The following is an 18698-nucleotide window of genomic DNA, read 5'->3' as shown; positions in this document are numbered from 1 at the left end:
AAAAACAAACTCTGTCCACACGTACCCGGATAAATACGTTGTTAAGGACATGCCAGTCCTGTAGGCGGCACTACTTCCCCCGTTCTTAACCTCCTCCTTCGTCTGTGGTCTTCCGCAAGGAGCAGTAATTCCACTTGCAAAAACAAACAAGCAAAAAGCGCTTGGACAATTGATGGATCGGGTAGTGACAGAGCGCAGCTCTGAGGGCTTCCATGATGTCGGCTAGTGTAAACACAGGTCGCACACGTGATGTCAGCATTTTTTCGTCGCGGAAAGTGACGTTGCGGACCTTAAAACTCCGGTTTTGTCTGTCCACACGCAGACACCCAAAACGGAGAAAACGCAGATCTTCACTTTGGCCGGAGTTTTTAAAAAGATCCGTTTTCGTGTGAAAAAACTCCGTTTTCGTGTGGATGACAGGCCAAAACTTAGAAAAATATCTACGTTTTGGCAGATCCCCAGCTACGTGTGGACAGGGCCTAAGTGTTGATTTAACACTTTTTGAAGAGTTGGTACTTTAACTCTGATTAAGTGTTAGATATTTAACTCTAGAGGAGTTGGTTTTTAACACTATATCAGAGTTAAAGTACCAACTCTTCAAAAAGTGTTAAATCAACACTTACTGGGGCGGACCCAGGTGAGCTGCCACCATCAGTTAGGCTGTCCCCATCTCTGCCAGTCTTTAAGAGTCGCCTAAAAACACACCTCCTCCGCTTGGCGTTTCCTGAACATGTTTGATTTTGGCCCTCTTTTATGTTGAATTCATTTCACAGTTTTCATTGGTTCACTCTATCCATTGTTTTACACATTTGTCCTGTGCTAGAATGTTCCACCTTTTTTGTAATTTGAATTGCTTTTATTTTTGATTTATTCAATATATTTACCTTCTACTGTACCATGTTCAGCGCCTTGGGCTTCCTGACAGGGTTGCGGAAGGCGCTTTATAAATAAAGCATTGATTGATTGAATGACCCATATAGATACTTTAAAAGTGTTTAAATCAACTCTGACCGAGTTATTTTGAGCATGCTGTGTTTGCTGTGCACCCACATCACCCCGCTTCTCCTCCAGCTTCACTGGCTAACAGTCAACTTCAGGGTTCATTTCAAGATCCTGGTTCTGGTCTATAGGGCCTTACATGGACAAGCACCATCTTACATTGGTGATCTTCTTAGTCCCTACACCCCCAGCAGGTCCCTGAGGTCCAGTGATCAAAGCCTACTGGTTGTGCAGCACCAGGCTAAAGGTCAAAGGTGATAGATCATCTGCTGCTGTGGCCCCCAAACTCTGGACCTCTCTCCCCCTGAGCCTTTGATCAGTGGACTCAGTGGTCTCCTTTAAAGAGCAGCTGACTTTGGTGTGACCTCCTCTTCATCCTCTTCTTCCTCACTAGCTCCTCTTCTTGCCGCCGTTTCTGTCAGCTCTGTATCTTTCTGCCTACGTTGTCTTTGTTTTTGCCTGTGATGAAAGGTGCTATACAAATAAACTACTTAGTGGCTAATTCAGTACAGCTGTGTGGAGCGGGTGATGGGTTCGTTTTCCATGATGATCTTGCTGGAACCGACTGGTACAGACTTTCAGCTGACTGCAGCAGGATGTAGTTTGACCTTCCATTGTCATTAGAGTTGCCCTGCTGCTCTGATTGGCTCCAGATATTAAACCCAGTATCCTGGTGAAGGGTTAGGATCCAGCTGTTCTGCCGGGTGTGTGGTTTTACCTCACATTGAGGCTTTGGGTCATTTAACATGCCGTTTTCAAACTGAAGACACCACTTGTTATTTTCATCACTTCTCCAACCAAGTCATCGAGTCCTTGGGTCCTCCGGGCAGGTCATGTCTCTAACATCAGACGTGCTAAAGTAAAAGCTAAAAGTTACATGGAAGTTGTCCATCTCCTTTACCTGACCGTACGTTTCAGCCTCCACACCTGCTGATTCCCATCAGGGCCACCTGCAGCTAGTGTCTGTCTCCAGGAGCGGGGCTATCTGGACACGTCACCAGGGACAAACAGGGACGCACAGAGACAGCTAGACTTACCTACACACACACACACACACACACACACACACACACACACACACACACACACACACACACACACACACACACACACACACACACACACACAACCCTAACTGTCCACCACCACACATCAGAGCGTACTATCTTTGTCCCTCGTGTCCTCAGATGTGTCGACACGCGTCTGAACCTCTAGTCATCGTAATTTCGGGGGTTTTGTGTCTTTTCTGTTTGTTTTTGACTCCTAGTTTGGCTCCTCTCTGTAACAGCAGCAGTTTTTAGTCTGTCAGCAGGCATCGAGATTATTATTCCGTTCTAAACTCAGAATCAACAGCATCATGAAACCTGCTGACTCTTTACATCACCATGTACTCCATCCATCTGACCCCTTCTGAAGATCAACAGGTCAGATCAGGAAGCACCACCCTCTGACTAATGTTTCCTCTTGGAAAACAGCGTGTCCATTTTTGGGAAAATCTCGTAGATCTTGGTGATCTGGTTTTAACATCCAGAAAGGGTCAGTTTTGATCTATATATTGACCCACATAGTGACCGGTCATCTACAGAAAGAATTCCACCATCTAGGCGGATTTTCTATTCTAACACCCAGAAGACTCTGCAGTACTTGTTGACGGTCCATGAAGACAAGATTGTCAATCTGATCTCAGACTGCTGGATTCCACACTCTGAATGAAAAGTGAACTTTTACAACTTAAGAGTTAAATAATCTTATGGTTGAATGAACCAGATGTAATATGAAATGTTTGAATAATCTGTGCCTAATTCAGTGAAGTTGAAATGAATAGTTATTTCAATGATCCATTTATGTCTTGTGATCAGTACTGTTTGATTTAACAAGTGAATCATTATCTACACTCATACACATTGTTCATTAGATGCAAGTTAAGGTTAAGGTCATCTCACATAAAGTTTAAAGATTCTTTATCCACAGAACTAGAACAGCTTGTATCTGGAAGGTGTGGTTTCTGAGGGATGTTTGGTAACGCCTACAACATGTCAAATTCTGATTCGTAGAAATCATAACAAGTGGATTATTAAAACTAGAGGGACTTCCCGAGTTACTCAGTTTCGAGTGGAACTCGAAAGTGGCCAAGTCGGAACCAGCCTCCTCGAGACTCCTCTCTCTGTGACGCCCAGTCACACCTGTTGGCACACTGCCAGCTGACACAGCCGCACGACTCCTTAAGAGAACATCCGTTTTAGACGCAACGAACCTTCCTGCCTGTTGTGACCTGGAGACATCTCGAGACCGGACTAGTCGCACTGCGGTTATTCTACGAACTTCGGTGCCTTGAGGTCCACCCGACTTCCTGGATCTGACCGGGGGTCTCCGATCAGGGTTTGTAGACACAACAGATCGCGTCTGATGTTGTTTTATTAATAATCAACTCTCTAGTTTATAGCAGACAACAAATTCTTTACACCCAGAATTCACAATCTCTTTCAGATACAAAGGTTCTGATACACATCTAACTTACATCACACCACCTACACATCACATTTCATCACCGCATATCCACTCATCACATCTCATTATTCATAGCTTGTCAGGGATTATCATTAGTTTAGAAAAATAAAATGTATATTTTCAACTATATACTCGACTCTGCCTGAATTAATACGAAGTGTGTTTATGATCCCTGAACAAGCAAAGAATCCTAAACTCTTCTGGTTAAAGATTCAAAGACCAGTCAGGTTGATAGTTCATATTTATATGGAATCATCACATCTTATTGGACATAATTAAATATGCAGTCGTTACGCTATAAAGTGTAACGCTACATGGTGAAACGTCTTCCTGATGACCACCAGCTTCAGACAGCTCTGCAGCCATAATGTCCTGGTCTCTGTGTGTGACCTATAATTAAAGTGTTTTACTGTATTTTTTCTTCTGGAACTGTGGATTGGACGTTTCAGCAGAAGCTTCTTTGTCTTGTTTCTTGTCCCTGAGACACTCACATCCCCAGCTCTCAGGCTCTAAACGTACACCACAAACCGCGCAGCTCTTAATGAACATGAAGAGCCCTTTGTAGCCTAAAATATGACATAAAGGTCAGTTCTGGCAGTCTTGGTGTCATTCCTCATGAGGTTAGGGAAAAAAATATGGTAACCTGCCCGGAGTTGGAGGTTCACATGGTTCCAGAGTTGGTCCTGTGTCAGAGCGAGTGCAGGTAACAAGGTGTTTTCCATCACAACACGTAATAAATCACACGTTGAGTGTCTGCGTGTGAGAAACTATGTAATTTGCATCATGCCGATCTACGTTTGTGTAAGAACCACATCCCTGTATAGAGCGAGTTTGTTTTGAGTAAATCTGAATAATCTGTCTACCCTCGGAGTCTTCCCTTTCCCAATTTTGGGAGTATCTGATTAGCTAAAAGCCGCTTGCCATTTAAGACCTAGACATCTTTTTCCACACCTGGAATTCACTTTAACAATGTATGTTGTTATGTCATTGTTTTTATCTATTTAGTAAAAAAAACTGTCAGCTGATGGCAGAGAGACGGAAAGACCGTGTGTGTGTGTGTGTGTGTGTGTGTGTGTGTGTGTGTGTGTGTGTGTAGGCCAGCAGCTGCTTTGATCTCCACTCAGCTTTGAAGTCTTTTTTATCTTTGGTTCCATTTGCACCTGAGCTGAGGTAACACACCCCTATTGAAGGTTATCTCACACCTATTTAAATAATTTCTTTTTAACACATGCAGTGAAAACACAAGGATCCAGGTGGTTCCAACGCTTATCTGGTTTTGTGTGTGTGTGTGTGTGTGTGTGTGTGTGTGTGTGTGTGTGTGTATACTTACTTGTCTATGCATCAAAGTGAGGACCAATGACGAGCTTTTTACCTGCGAACTGAGGACATTTTGCTGGTTCTCACTTTCGAACAACGTTGCAGAGCTCTACTTGTTAGCTTTAGAGGGAGGGCCTATGGTGTGAGCTATGTTTTAGTTAAGGTTAAGGCTGGGCATAGACTAGTTATGGCCAGGCTTGTGTTATTTGTGGAGATAAAACATCAACGTTGCAGAGCAAACAGTCAGTGGTAGATTAGTGTTGCTGTTAGCCAATCAGAGGAGAGACGTCCACATATCAGGAAATTGTTCTCTAAATTCTGCCGTCTGAAGCTGCTTTGTCTTCTGGCTGAATGCTCTGTGCTGAAACAAGCACACTGGAGCTTTGTTTCCCCGAAGCACGACTTACAAGGCGTTCATTCCTGATAGAGGCCGCTGCAAATGTGTTAAAAACACGAGTAAAGGACCTCGAAAGTCTCACACACCTATGAGCACCTTCTGATTCTTCCTGTTTGCTTTTGCAGCTCTGGTTTCTGCTGGCTGCTGCACTGGTTCCTGTCGGAGTGTGAAGCTTTGGGACAGGTGAGTTAGCATGCTGCACAGGCTACATACGCGGGGGTCAGTTTAGGGTCAGGGTTAGTACGGTCATCTAAGATTGGAAACGTGAAGGTTGTGACAGCAGGGGCTCTGTCAGACTCAGGTTGAGCCCTGCACCTCCTCAGCCATCAGCACCAGTGCCAGCCTCAATTTCACAGATAAATAGTTTATTTTTAAACTTATTTTTGAAATACGATCAGTCAGAGTTTAACATGCAAGTTAAACATGAAAATAATCCTCTACCCACATTTCCTGCATTAGCCGCCAATAGAAAATAGATGGGGAAACACTTGGATTAGAAAAGCCAGTGACATCAACACGCCTTAATGTCAAGTTAGCATTCATGGACTCGCTCATCTTGGCTCGTGACGGGAAACGCTGTTGTTGGTTTAGCATCCAGGAGAGAGCAGAGCATGTCTCTGATAGTAGAAGCTAAATGTTGTGGTTAAAATCTGATGTTAGCCTAAATCTGGACAAGTGGGGGAGTAGAGGGAGGTGGAGTGTACAGTCGGTAAAGACGGCTCTCCCTTGCCCTGACTCCAACATGCCTCCATCTAAATGCTTTGTTGTCCACAGAGATCAACTCACAATGCATTCATTTATACCAGAGACCACTGCAGATGTGTTGAAAAGACTAGTGAACTTGGTCTTTAAGATTTCAGCCTGAATGTCTTCATTTGTAACATTTTTATTGACTTTGTTTCGTCCAATAAAATTTCAGCCTCTATTGACCCCCCCGCCCATATTTACAGTGGGGCAAAAAGTATTTAGTCAGCCACCGATTGTGCAAGTTCTCCCACTTAAAATGATGACAGAGGTCAGTAATTTACATCATAGGTACACTTCAACTGTGAGAGACAGAATGTGAAAAAAAAATCCATGAATTCACATGGCAGGATTTTTAAAGAATTTATTCGTAAATCAGGGTGGAAAATAAGTATTTGGTCACTTCAAACAAGGAAAATCTCTGGCTCTCACAGACCGGTAACGTCTTCTTTAAGAAGCTTTTCTGTGCTCCACTTGTTACCTGTATTAATGGCACCTGTTTGAACTCATTATCTGTATAAAAGACACCTGTCCACAGCCTCAAACAGTCAGACTCCAAACTCCATTATGGCCAAGACCAAAGAGCTTTCGAAGGACACCAGGAAAAGAATTGTAGACCTGCACCAGACTGGGAAGAGTGAATCTACAATAGGCAAGCAGCTTGGTGTGAAAAAATCAACTGTGGGAGCAATTATCAGAAAATGGAAGACATACAAGACCACTGATAATCTCCCTCGATCTGGGGCTCCATGCAAGATCTCATCCCGTGGGGTCAAAATGATCATGAGAACGGTGAGCAAGAATCCCAGAACCACACGGGGGGACCTGGTGAATGACCTGCAGAGAGCTGGGACAAACAGTAACAAAGGTCACCATTAGTAACACACTACAACGGCAGGGAATCAAATCCTGCAGTGCCAGACGTGTTCCGCTGCTGAAGCCAGTGCATGTCCAGGCCCGTCTGAAGTTTGCCAGAGAGCACATGGATGATCCAGCAGAGGATTGGGAGAATGTCATGTGGTCAGATGAAACCAAAGTAGAACTTTTTAGTATAAACTCAACTCGTCGTGTTTGGAGGAAGAAGAATACTGAGTTGCATCCCAAGAACACCATACCTACTGTGAAGCATGGGGGTGGGAACATCATGCTTTGGGGCTGTTTTTCTGCTAAGGGGACAGGACGACTGATCCGTGTTAAGGACAAAATGAATGGGGCCATGTATCGTGAGATTCTGAGCCAAAACCTCCTTCCATCAGTGAGAGCTTTGAAGATGAAACGTGGCTGGGTCTTCCAACACGACAATGATCCCAAACACACCGCCCAGGCAACAAAGGAGTGGCTCCGTAAGAAGCATTTCAAAGTCCTGGAGTGGCCTAGCCAGTCTCCAGACCTCAACCCCATAGAAAATCTGTGGAGGGAGTTGAAAGTCCGTGTTGCTCGGCGACAGCCCCAAAACATCACTGCTCTTGAGAAGATCTGCATGGAGGAATGGGCCAAAATACCAGCTACTGTGTGTGCAAACCTGGTAAAGACCTATAGTAATCGTTTGACCTCTGTTGTTGCCAACAAAGGTTATGTTACAAAGTATTGAGTTGAATTTTTGTTATTGACCAAATACTTATTTTCCACCCTGATTTACAAATAAATTCTTTAAAAATCCTGCCATGTGAATTCATGGATTTTTTTTTCACATTCTGTCTCTCACAGTTGAAGTGTACCTATGATGACAATTACTGACCTCTGTCATCATTTTAAGTGGGAGAACTTGCACAATCGGTGGCTGACTAAATACTTTTTTGCCCCACTGCATATCCTCTATTTTTATTTTGTTTCAGTAAAATTGGCAGATATTCACTCATTCGGTGGATAAAAGAATGGGATTAAACAACAACAGGATTATTCTGTGTTTATTTATCCTTGCTGCGTCTTCTCTTTGGTTCTGGTTTGTGACGTTTTATTATTCAGAACTTGGTTTCGGTGTCGATGTGCCAGTTTGTTTTAAAGTCACTCGTGCTCATGAATCAGTCTCACCTTTCTATACCCACACATAGACACACTCTGTCCTCCTTTTCTTTCAGCTTTGATGCTTCCTGACCAGGAAACACCTCTTGATGCTGATGTGACACCCTTTCAGCCCCACCCACTACCACGACAGCCTCCATCACCATCAGCCATCACAAACTGCCACTTCCATCTCCACCACCCGGCATCAGAATGAGCAGACAGGTGAAACCCACATCCTGCCCTATTAGCTGCTGTTGCTACTGCTGCTATGCATCTCAACCAGGAACCCTGAAAGTCAGCAACCCCGGGTCTGGCCCAAACGAAGGGCCTGACTGAAGGTCTCTGACCACTCAGAGTTGCCAGTAATGTAATCCTACCTCTGACAGATGGAAGTGCTGCAAATGAAAGGAAGCTCACAACCAGGAACACCTGGAACAGATGATGATACCAGCAATTCAGGGTCGTTCCCAACATTTACTGCAGTTTAATAACTTCAGATTTTGGCGACTGTGGTGTTTAATTACAGCATTTATATCAGATCTAAAGTTATTTATGCTGTTTTAAATGATAAAACCACAAAAATATGATGGGATTTAAAGACCAAGTTCACTGACAAATCGTTTTTTACTTGTTAATTTTGAAACCCTGGAATAGTCTCCTACACCTACCTCCTGCATTAGCTTCTGATAGAAAACAGACGGTGAAACTCAAGCATTAGAAAATCCTGACAGATCTACGTCACACTGTCACTAACATTCATGGATTCACCCATCTTGGCTCACGACGGGGAAGGCTGTTGTTGGTTTAGCGTCCAGGAAACAGCAGAGAACGTCTGGGCTAGTAGAAGCTAACAGTTAGCATTAGCAACTCCACCACACAGCAGAACTCCTCCAGGCTTGTGCTATTTGTGGAGATAAAACATCAACGTTTCAGAGCGGTGATAGAGCTGTGTTGCTGTTAGCCAATCAGAGGAGAGATGCCCACACATCAGGAAATTGGTCTCCAAATCCTGTCGTCCTCTGCTTTGACTAACTTCTACTTCCTGAAACAGGAGTGCCAGAGCTGTTTTCCCTCAGAGATTGACTCACACGACATTCATTTCTACCAGAGACCACTCCAGGTGTGTTGAACTTGGTCTTTAAATGCTTGAAAGTTTCCCTCAAACCAGTTTTACGAAAGTAACAAATTTGTGATTCAAAGGAGGAATTGAAGTTTCTTTTGAGCATAAATGAACTGTTTACTTACGTCACTTCTTGAATGTGTCTGAAAAGTGCATTTGACTTTGATAAAGCTTAAAGTGCCCGAATTTTAAGGGAAGTTTGTCTGAGAGTGGACACCACAGACTGAGAGCCATGGAAGAGCTGAAGCATCAAACAAAAATCTTTAAATCTCTGCTCCTACAGAGACACACGGGTTTATTGTTGAAGGTCAAACTGGAAGTTCAGGAAAAACGGATGATCCGGTGTGTGAATTCCCCTCTGGATAACGTGATCGGGAGCATCTGTTAACGGGATGTTTGGATGTGAAAAGATTTAATGCTTGAGATGAAACAAACACAACGTTATTAATATATACAAGCAGATGTTTCTCCTCTGTGGACGTGAGAAATCCCTCTCATCATGTGAGTTTTTGCTCAGATTTGATGAAACAAGTAGAAACTCTACAATGTCATGAAATACCTATATGTTTCTAAAGGTAGTCCAGCAGCCTGATCGTATACCTAATGACTGCTTCTTGGTATTATAAAAGTAATAATTATATCCACAGATTTATGTAACCCTAGCCCAAGATAAACTAATAAAGTCTCTTTAAGTGAAGAATGACTCATTTTTGTTCTTTCTATCTGTATCTCTTCCTGTGTGTGTGTGTGTGTGTGTGTGCGTGCACGTGTGTGTGTGTGTGTGTGTGCATGTGTGTGTGTGTGTGTGTGTGTGTGTGGCTTCAGTAAGCAGCTTTTTTCATGCACAAGTACAGCATTGCATGGCATATCCTATGTGCATGTGTGTGTGTGTGCGTACATGTGCATGTGTGTGTGCATGTGTCTGTGTGCATGTGTGTGTGTGTGTGCGTACATGTGCATGTGTGTGCGCATGTGTCTGTGTGCATGTGGGTGTGTGCATGTGTGTGTGTGTGCGTACATGTGCATGTGTGTGTGCATGTGTCTGTGTGCATGTGTGTGTGTGCATGTGTGTGTGTGGCTTCAGTAAGCAGCTTTTTTCATGCACAATTACAGCATTGCATGGCATATCCCATGTGCATGTGTGTGTGTGTGTGTGTGTACATGTGCGTGTGTATGTATGTGTGTTTTTTGTCTGCTGTAAACAGTTTAAGCTGGCTGACTGCCAAAGGAAATGTCCTCAGTTATTAATCAGCTGTACTGTCAACAAATCTGAACATACCCCCCCCCCACACACACACACACACACACACACACTATAATAAAGCTGCTTTTGTCTAGTTAGATTCTCTCACAAGATAAATTACTGTTCTGTTAGGGTGTGTCACCTTCAGCAGTAAAAACATCTCGCTCACTCTCACTCACTCACTCACTCACTCACTCACTTACTCACTCACTCACTTACTCAGTCGATGGCATCGGAGGGCTGATGGGAGGCTGGTAACGTGCTCCACCGTGGTTCTGTCCAGACTGTGTGACGACTGCAGATGAGTGAGTGCTCTGAGCTGAATCCAGCTCTCAGCATTAGCCAGCAGATTAGAATGGATCTGACAAAACCAGACGGGAAATCCTGAATCTTAATTCTAACTGAATTTCACTGGGTCTTGGCCTCTACTTCCCGTATTTGACAGAACATGACAAACTGCAACATTCCCTTTGTTTTGCAGAAGTGAGAAGCTGTTTTCACCCCTGAAGGTGATTTTATTCTCACCCTGTCAGCGAGGACGAGGCGAGGTGGGGTGAGACTAGAGGTGAGAAGTGGATGGGAGCATGGGGAGAGAGGAGCTGGTGTTTCTAAGCTAAATTTGATTAACAGGAGAAAATGATGTGTTGTAGCATCTCATTGTAGATGTTTACATCTGAGTTAAAACAGCGTTTGTGAAGCATCTGAGCTGTCGTTACATCTCACAGAAGTAACCTGATTCTAACACGAGCCGTCCCTCTGATGTCCTCATTACTGACCCCATCCATCCTCGTCATTCCCAAATAGAGTTCTATTTTAGTTCTAAGGTACAGGTCGGAAGCCATGGAGATGTGGCTGACATGTTCTCAAAAAGGGTTTCAGGGTTGTCTGGTGTACCGGGCTGGAGAACCCTGAAGGACAACATGTTCCAGTTGGTTCTGCTAAGTTCTAATAAGAGTTAATGGTAACTAAATGCCACTGAGTGGTTAAGAAGCAGAAAATCCAAGACAATAAACTCAATCATGAAAATAAAAGACAAATCCTAAATATTCTGTAATGAATCCAAAAGTTTCAACTCAGCAGCCCTGAAGTGACGGGAGAAGTAGTTTTCTTCTTCTTCTTCCTTTCCGGTTAAATGGCGGGTGGCAACCAACTTAAGGTGCATTACCGCCACCTACTGTGCAGGAGTGTGAGTCAGAGCGAGGAGAGAAAAAAAAAAATATATATATATATAGAAAAATAATAAAAAACTAAATTCTACTAAATACCTTAATTTTAAGTAGTTTTGAGTTATTCAGACCTCACAGCCTGCAGAAGTGGTCCAGGAAGCCTCTGGTCAGGTGACTAATCACCTGAACAGGTTTCAGGTGTGCAGCAACTGCATGCTGATTCAGGGCTTGTCATTCACAGAGAAGGGACGATTCATCTCACTCTCCTTTCCAACAAACACCAAGAACAATCAGATTTTCCCTTCATCATGTCAAGTCCCACTGAAAATAGAAGCTTAGAAATAACCAGCAGGTACTGGACTGATTCCATCCAACATCTAACTCCACTCAGGGACAACCAATCAGAACCATCTCACTTCTGCTTTCAGGACATCCTGCACCAAAGTCTTCACGTTTCTTAAATCCATGACCCGAAAGAAGCCCCTGGAGCCAGAAGGAGAGGAGTCCAACTTCTGCCGATGCCTGACCACCATGGACCTGGTGGGTCTGGGTGTTGGCAGCACGCTTGGAGCCGGAGTCTATGTTCTGTCTGGGGAGGTGGCAAGGGAGGTGGCTGGACCAAGCATCATCTTGTCCTTCCTGATAGCAGCCGTGGCTTCGGTGTTTGCAGGACTTTGTTACGCTGAGTTTGGGGCCCGTGTGCCCAGGACGGGCTCAGCCTACCTGTACACCTACGTAACTGTGGGGGAGGTGTGGGCCTTCATCACAGGCTGGAGCCTGCTTTTGTCCTACATAATAGGTCAGTCCTGAGTTACGATCTCATTTGATTCATTCAGTTTGATTCAAGGTTATGTAGATGGTAAAAAGGTCCAGTGTGTGATACAAAACTTGGTTTCACCAACTCTTAAATGCTTTCTTTAAAGAGACGGTGTGTAGTTTTTACCGTTAATCTCTGGAAATCTCCATTGAAATGTTGTTAAAAATGGATTAAGTGATGCAGAACTACATCCAAAACTGGATAAGGAGTTATTTAGGCAACAGAATTCAGCATGTAGTTTGATAATACTAGGCTAAACATCAAAAGAGTTACCTGTGTAGTTCTGCAAGGTTTGGTATTGGGCCCCAAGTTATTTATATTATATTATATGTCAACGATAATGGGCGACCACTCAAGAAGTAGGAATACAAATTACATTTACAGATGACACAACTTTGTTTTCTTGTGGACACAAGAGAATTATTGTCACTAGTAGAAGAAGACTTTATTAGATTACAAGACTGGTGTGACATTAATAAATGATCACTTGATGAAAGCAACACTAAATTTAGGATTTTTGGTGTGTCACTAACAGTGAAATAATAAGAAAATTAAATGGTGTAGAAATGAAAAGCGTGTATGAAATACATTTTTTAGAAGTTATCTTAAATCACAGGCTCAGTTGAAAGCTACATGTTGAATACATAAAAAATAAACTATGGGAAATCTTTACAAAACAAGTGTTTATTGTATTTTACCCTAATAATGTCGTATATAATGTAATATGTTGAGGTATGGGGAAATATGTGTAGATTGACCCAGTTGTGAGGATTCAGAAAAAATAATACATGAAGCTCCCCGTTGTTTTATCCACATAGTCTCGTATAATAAATGTAAATATATTGTTTATAGTAAAACTTTGGAAACATTATTTTGAGCGAAGACTAACAGTCTCGCCCCGTGCATTCAGGATTTGTTAAGAGAAGAATATAATTTAAGAGGGATGAATGTTTTTCAAACAGGTAAAGTTGGAACTAACGTGTCATTTTTGGGAGTGAAACTATGGAACAGTCTCAGAGATGAGCTGAAATTGTGTGGATCTTTGTTGAAATTTTAAAAATGACTGAAAGAGAAAATATTTAAGAACTATAAAGTAACTAAATAAACATGGAAATGATTCACCATGAAGCGACTAATGAATAACCAGTTATAATTTGTGTTATTTTGTCGTTGATCTTGTGTTATAATGGATTTGTAAGGTGAGCTGTATAAAGGGCAGGTAATTAATAAGCCTCGTCATCAGCCTGTTCCATATACAGAAAGTTATGATTTAATTTGATCTTATATTGATTGTGAACTGGGGGGGGGGGGGGGGGGGGGATAATTTTATTTTTACTTTTTTACATGTAACAGAATAAAAACTAAAATAAAAAAAATACCTTTTACACATTTACCTCTTTGCTCGCTGCCAGTGATGAAAGAGTCTGATGTGCTTGTCATGTTGCTGGAGGTCGGCTCCCAGGGGGTTTGACCCTAACGGCTATCTGTTGGTGAGGTCTTACTAGAACACAAAAATATTGCTCGCTTGCAAGGATTTAGGTGTGTGCTGCCCCCTATCGCCAGGAAAAATGAACATCGTCCCTTCAATGTCTTATTGTACAAATATTTGTATTTTGTGGTGTTTAATGATTTAAACTCTTCTAGTCTATTTGTAACTTCCCAGCGATGCAGAGAACCATTTCTCAGCTCCCAGTCATGATTTCCTTCCTTCCTGTTTGGTAACAGTTAATCTCACCAGTAAATTTAAGCTCAACAAACTGAACTGGTGAACTGGGTTTGGTAAAAACGGTTCAGAACTGGGAAGACTCTCTGGTCCAATGACATACATTCTGTTTTGCTTTTAGGAACATCCAGCGTAGCGAAAGCCTGGACTGGAGCTTTAGATGACCTGATTGATAACGTTATTGCTAAAACTCTGGAAGAACACACCTCGATGGACTCTCCAGGTCTGGCGTCCTACCCAGACTTCTTTGCTGCTGTGCTTATTATGCTGCTTGCTGGTGAGACTTTGTGTTTAATTACAAACTAATGTGATTCAGTAAGTCAGGTAAGTGACGTTCTACCCCCCTCCTCCTGCATGTTTTCAGGAATCCTTGCATTTGGTGTGAGAGAGTCTTCCATCCTCAACACAATTTTTACTGTTGTGAATGTGGCTGTGCTGCTGTTCATCATCATCTCTGGATTTATTAAAGGAGACATCAACAACTGGAACATAAGTCGGAAGCTTGTCAATGTTTCTCAACCGATACAGTAAGTTTCTGTGCCTCAGATGTGTGCGCCATGTTCATGTTCATTCATGCATGCTATTTGGCTTTAAAGGAGCAATATGTTGTGAAATAATCCCAAAACAAACTGTCTCAATGATGTTGGAAGGAAGATTACATTGAAAGATTTCCTTGTTAGCTGGCTGGGGGGGGGGGGGGGGGGGTTTCGTTTTTTCACCTTTCAAAGAAACGGGAGGGGTCACGGTCAAGGTCAACTTTATTTACTCACGCAGCCCAAAGTGCTGTACATGACAATGCAGCCACATGAACACACACAATACAAAATTAAGAAGTGAAAAAGTAGACAAAGAAATAATAAAACTGTTGCGTTGATAAACTACATATTTAGGAATTAAAGGCTGTTGCTATTCAGCTTATATTTTAATTCCTAAGGGATCAAACATATTAATGAATGAAATTTACATGCACGTATACATATACGGATATATGTACCTAATAGATGTAAATTCATACACCAACTTGCTTGGTCTGTGTTTAATCAAAAGATTAATATTTAACTTTAAAGATTTCATTTAATAGCAAAGTTATTTGTTAATTCAGAAGATCTAAAGATCTTTGTTTTTTCAGTGATCAATACACCCACTTGTTTATTTCAATGAAGAGTCGAGTTTAAAAAGTTAAGAAATTTATTACTAAACAATTTAAAACGTGACAATTTAAACGACAATTAATAAAATTCAATTTATAAAAGCTTTGGTATTAAATACTTTGATATTAAATAGCAACCCTGTGAATGGATGAATCTAAGCTGGAAGTGTGTTTGTTTGCGGGTGAATGCAATGTTCTCAGAACGTGTATCTTGAGAGATGACGCGTTCTGGGTGGAAAGAATTTGGTTTGCAGATAACTAAAGTTGTTCTTATTAAAGAGCATTCAGACGCAATTTGTCGGAAGTGTCTACCTCACCCAGTTAGGAGACCCCCTTTTGGATCCGAGAATTCAGGTGGAGATGATGACCCCAAGCACGAGGTGGGTAGAAGAACCTTAGTGCGACCAAGTCGGTCCTGAGATGTCTCCGGGTCACAACGACTGATGAAACTGGTTGCGTCTAAAAAAAAAAAACTCTGAAAGAGTTTGCGTCAGCTTTGTTCTGCAGGTGTCGTTTGTTGTGTCGCAGCAATCCTGCCAGCGTGACAGAAATCGCTTGTTGGTTAAAGAGCGTTGGGTGGGCGTCCCACTTCTCTAGAACTCACTCGCTAAATGCTGAGACTTCTGTTTTATAAGATGGGCATTTCCTGGTCTACAAATCAGGTTTTGACATGTAGAGATTTTAACATACCTCGGAAGCATGTCCTCCCAAGATGATTATCATAAATAATAATTATTTTTAAGCAAAGAATAACAATAATTCATTTCAGTAATTAAACACCATTAAAATGAACCATGATTATTATTTATGAACATTGTAATAGACAGTGAAGAGTTTATTAAAAATGATTCTTTTAAATCTTGAAGTGTCCTTCGTCTTGCGGATGGAACAACAGTCAGATAAAGGCAGTCAGATTAAAGGGGTGGTAGACCGACATTCAGTCTCCTGTGAAAGAAACACTTTAGATTGTCGTAGCAGCCAGGATCAGAGTGACCCAGGCTGTGTGTCTGACCTGAGGGCCAAGAATCAGGCCATTCGGTGACGCTACAAAACCATGAACAGGTTGAGTGTAAAACAGTGACTACAAAGTCAAGAAATAAACCACAATAAAACTAGATTAAAGGTAAGACAATAGCCAAGCAGATCAATATTAAAAGCCTGGTCAAAGTAATGCGTTTGAAGTAATGACTTAAAATGCTCCAAACTATCAGATGGAATTGAAGGCTGTTCCGGAGCCGAGGACAGCCACTGAAAAGCTATCTCCACGGGTCTTGAGACGAGCCTTTGGGTTCACTAGCAGGGACTGGGAACTGGACCTCAAATTCCTCACAGGAGTGTAGATGGTCAGGTTGTCCACGTGTTAGGGAGCCAGGCCATGGAGAGATTTAAAAACAAAGAGCAACACTTTAAACTGGATACTGTAATGTATGGGAAGCCATTGAAGGGAAACAGATACCGGAGTGATATGATCGCACTTCTTGTACCTATTAATAAACGAGAGAGGGGCATGTTACTGTTTATAGGCTGTGAGCCCATGAGGTTGCCGAATCTGCACTGAGCTAAAGCTGCAGCGCCGACATTTGTAATTAAACACCAAAAAATATAATTAATTTAATTTATAATGCCCTTTATATCAAAATATCTTAAAGGGCAACAGTGAAGGAAAAATGATAATAAGAAAATTGTACTCATTTAGAAACAAAGAAGTTAAGACAATCACTGCGTACTGGTTAGGTATTAAAAGCTTTACTACAACAAATGTCAGGATGTCTCTTAAAACATGCAGTGGATTGGGGAGCCCTCAAGGTGTCAGGTAGGGAATTCCATAGTCGAGGGGCAGCAACACTGAAAACACGATCCCCCATGGTCTTGAGGTTGGATCTTGGAATGTGCAGAAGATTTGAGTGGACAGAGCGAAGGGTGCAGGTAGGGTGATATGGATGAATGAGTTCCGTAAGGTAGGAGGGTGCATGGATGCAGAGGTGTGTTATGGGACAGACTTTATATTCAATCCTAGCCAAGAGCGATTTGAGAATTGGGATGATGTGCTCATGTTTGTGCGTCCACAGTAGGATTCTGGCAGTGGCATTCTGGATGTATTTGAACTTCTGAATGTTTTTGTCAGAGATCTCAAATAAGAAGCGCATTGCAGTAATCCAATCGCGAGGAGGCCAGCGCATGGACTAGCTTTTCAGCTTTGGGCAGAGAAAGGATGCTGCGAAGTTTTGAAATGTTCCAGAGATGTAGAAATGAAACTTTACAGAGGTGATTAATGTGTGATTTTAATGTAAGTTGAGGGTCAATTTTTACACCTAGATTAGTAACAACTGGAGAGCATGATAAATTGGAGAAGGAGATAGTAGTTATAGATGAAAATTTGGTCTGATGCAGGGTACCAATCAAGATGGCTTCAGTTTCTGAGCTGCTTAGCTGGAGAAAATTTTGCTCCATCCACACCATAATTTCCTCCAGATAGATGGTAATTTTTGATGGAGGGATTTGTGAAGAGGCAGTGAATGTAGCTGACGTGGCACTGACATAGAGTTGCGTGTCATCGGCATAGCAATGGAATGAGAACCCATGACATCTTGTGACTGAACCTAATGGGGCAAGGTAGTGGTTGAAAAAGATAGGGCCAAGAACTGACCCCTGAGGAATGCCGCATGAAACTTTGTGTAGGTTGACTGGCCCCCACCAGCAGGCAAAAAGCTCCAGAGTCGTTTGAAGAACCAAAGCCAGTAAACAGGAGCGACCCAGAAGTTATTTCTTGTACCTAAGAGCCAAGGCATCTTTGTTGTTAGCATCTAGCTTGTTTCACACAAAGTTACTGTTGATCTTTGGAAATTTCCATTGAAATGTTGAAAAAGAATGACATAATGCCCAGGTTTAGAAAAATATTGGTGGCTTTGTAACGTATAACCTTAAAAATCGCATCTAAATCGCACTGGAGCGAGTCTAAGTCTCTGGGCGACGCCATGTTTCCTTCTACAGGCACCCATTAGGACAAATTGCATTTGAAACAACTGGTTACAAAACTTTCGCCATTTATAAGCGTTGTTTTACACGTTTACCTCTTTGCTCGCTGCCTGTGGTGAAAGGGAGTCTGATGCGATACTTTGCTGGAGGTCATGCTCCCAGGGATTTTTGACCCTTATGGCTTTTTGTTGGTAAGGTCTTACTCACAAAAACACCGCTTGCTTGCAAGGATTTAGGTATGTACTGCACCCTATCGCCAGGGAAAATACACACTGTGACTTTAATGAGTCATTCAGAACTATATAGCAGCAAGACAGACAAAAACATTTCTAATGTCGGAGAAATTTTACCGTAATAAGTGTAGTAAGGGCTCTCTACTGCAAAAAACCCAAGAGCATTAGCACCAGATTTGACTAAGTATTTATCTACTTATCAAATTGGTGTGTACAACTCGTCTTTGCTTGTCATCTAGATTCTTCTGACGGTGATCCGTTACTGGAAAGGGCCATGAAACTCACGGAACAGGAGTGAGAA

At 42.2% G+C, this 18698-nt stretch overlaps 1 protein-coding gene across 6 annotated transcripts in view; it reads left to right on the top strand.

Moving 5' to 3' along the window:
• LOC107375510 (cationic amino acid transporter 2) overlaps positions 1-18698 on the top strand; it is a 36833-nt gene that overhangs the window by 13028 nt on the left and 5107 nt on the right. For 2 of the 6 annotated variants that reach the window (XM_015944070.3, XM_070542206.1), the window contains exons 3-4: positions 14160-14315; positions 14403-14565. In XM_015944070.3, coding sequence (XP_015799556.1) covers positions 14160-14315; positions 14403-14565 — 319 coding nt within the window. Of the gene's footprint in view, positions 1-5346; positions 5405-8043; positions 9790-10813; positions 10899-14159; positions 14316-14402; positions 14566-18698 lie in introns of those variants that run through there. The other 4 variants (XM_054749936.2, XM_054749938.2, XM_054749939.2 and 1 more) reach the window with 4 other exon arrangements.

Source organism: Nothobranchius furzeri, chromosome 12, assembly GCF_043380555.1.
Source record: "Nothobranchius furzeri strain GRZ-AD chromosome 12, NfurGRZ-RIMD1, whole genome shotgun sequence".
Taxonomy (NCBI): Eukaryota; Metazoa; Chordata; class Actinopteri; order Cyprinodontiformes; family Nothobranchiidae; genus Nothobranchius; species Nothobranchius furzeri.
Note: the sequence above shows the minus strand (reverse complement) of the source record. Positions and strands in the feature narration are given on the sequence as shown.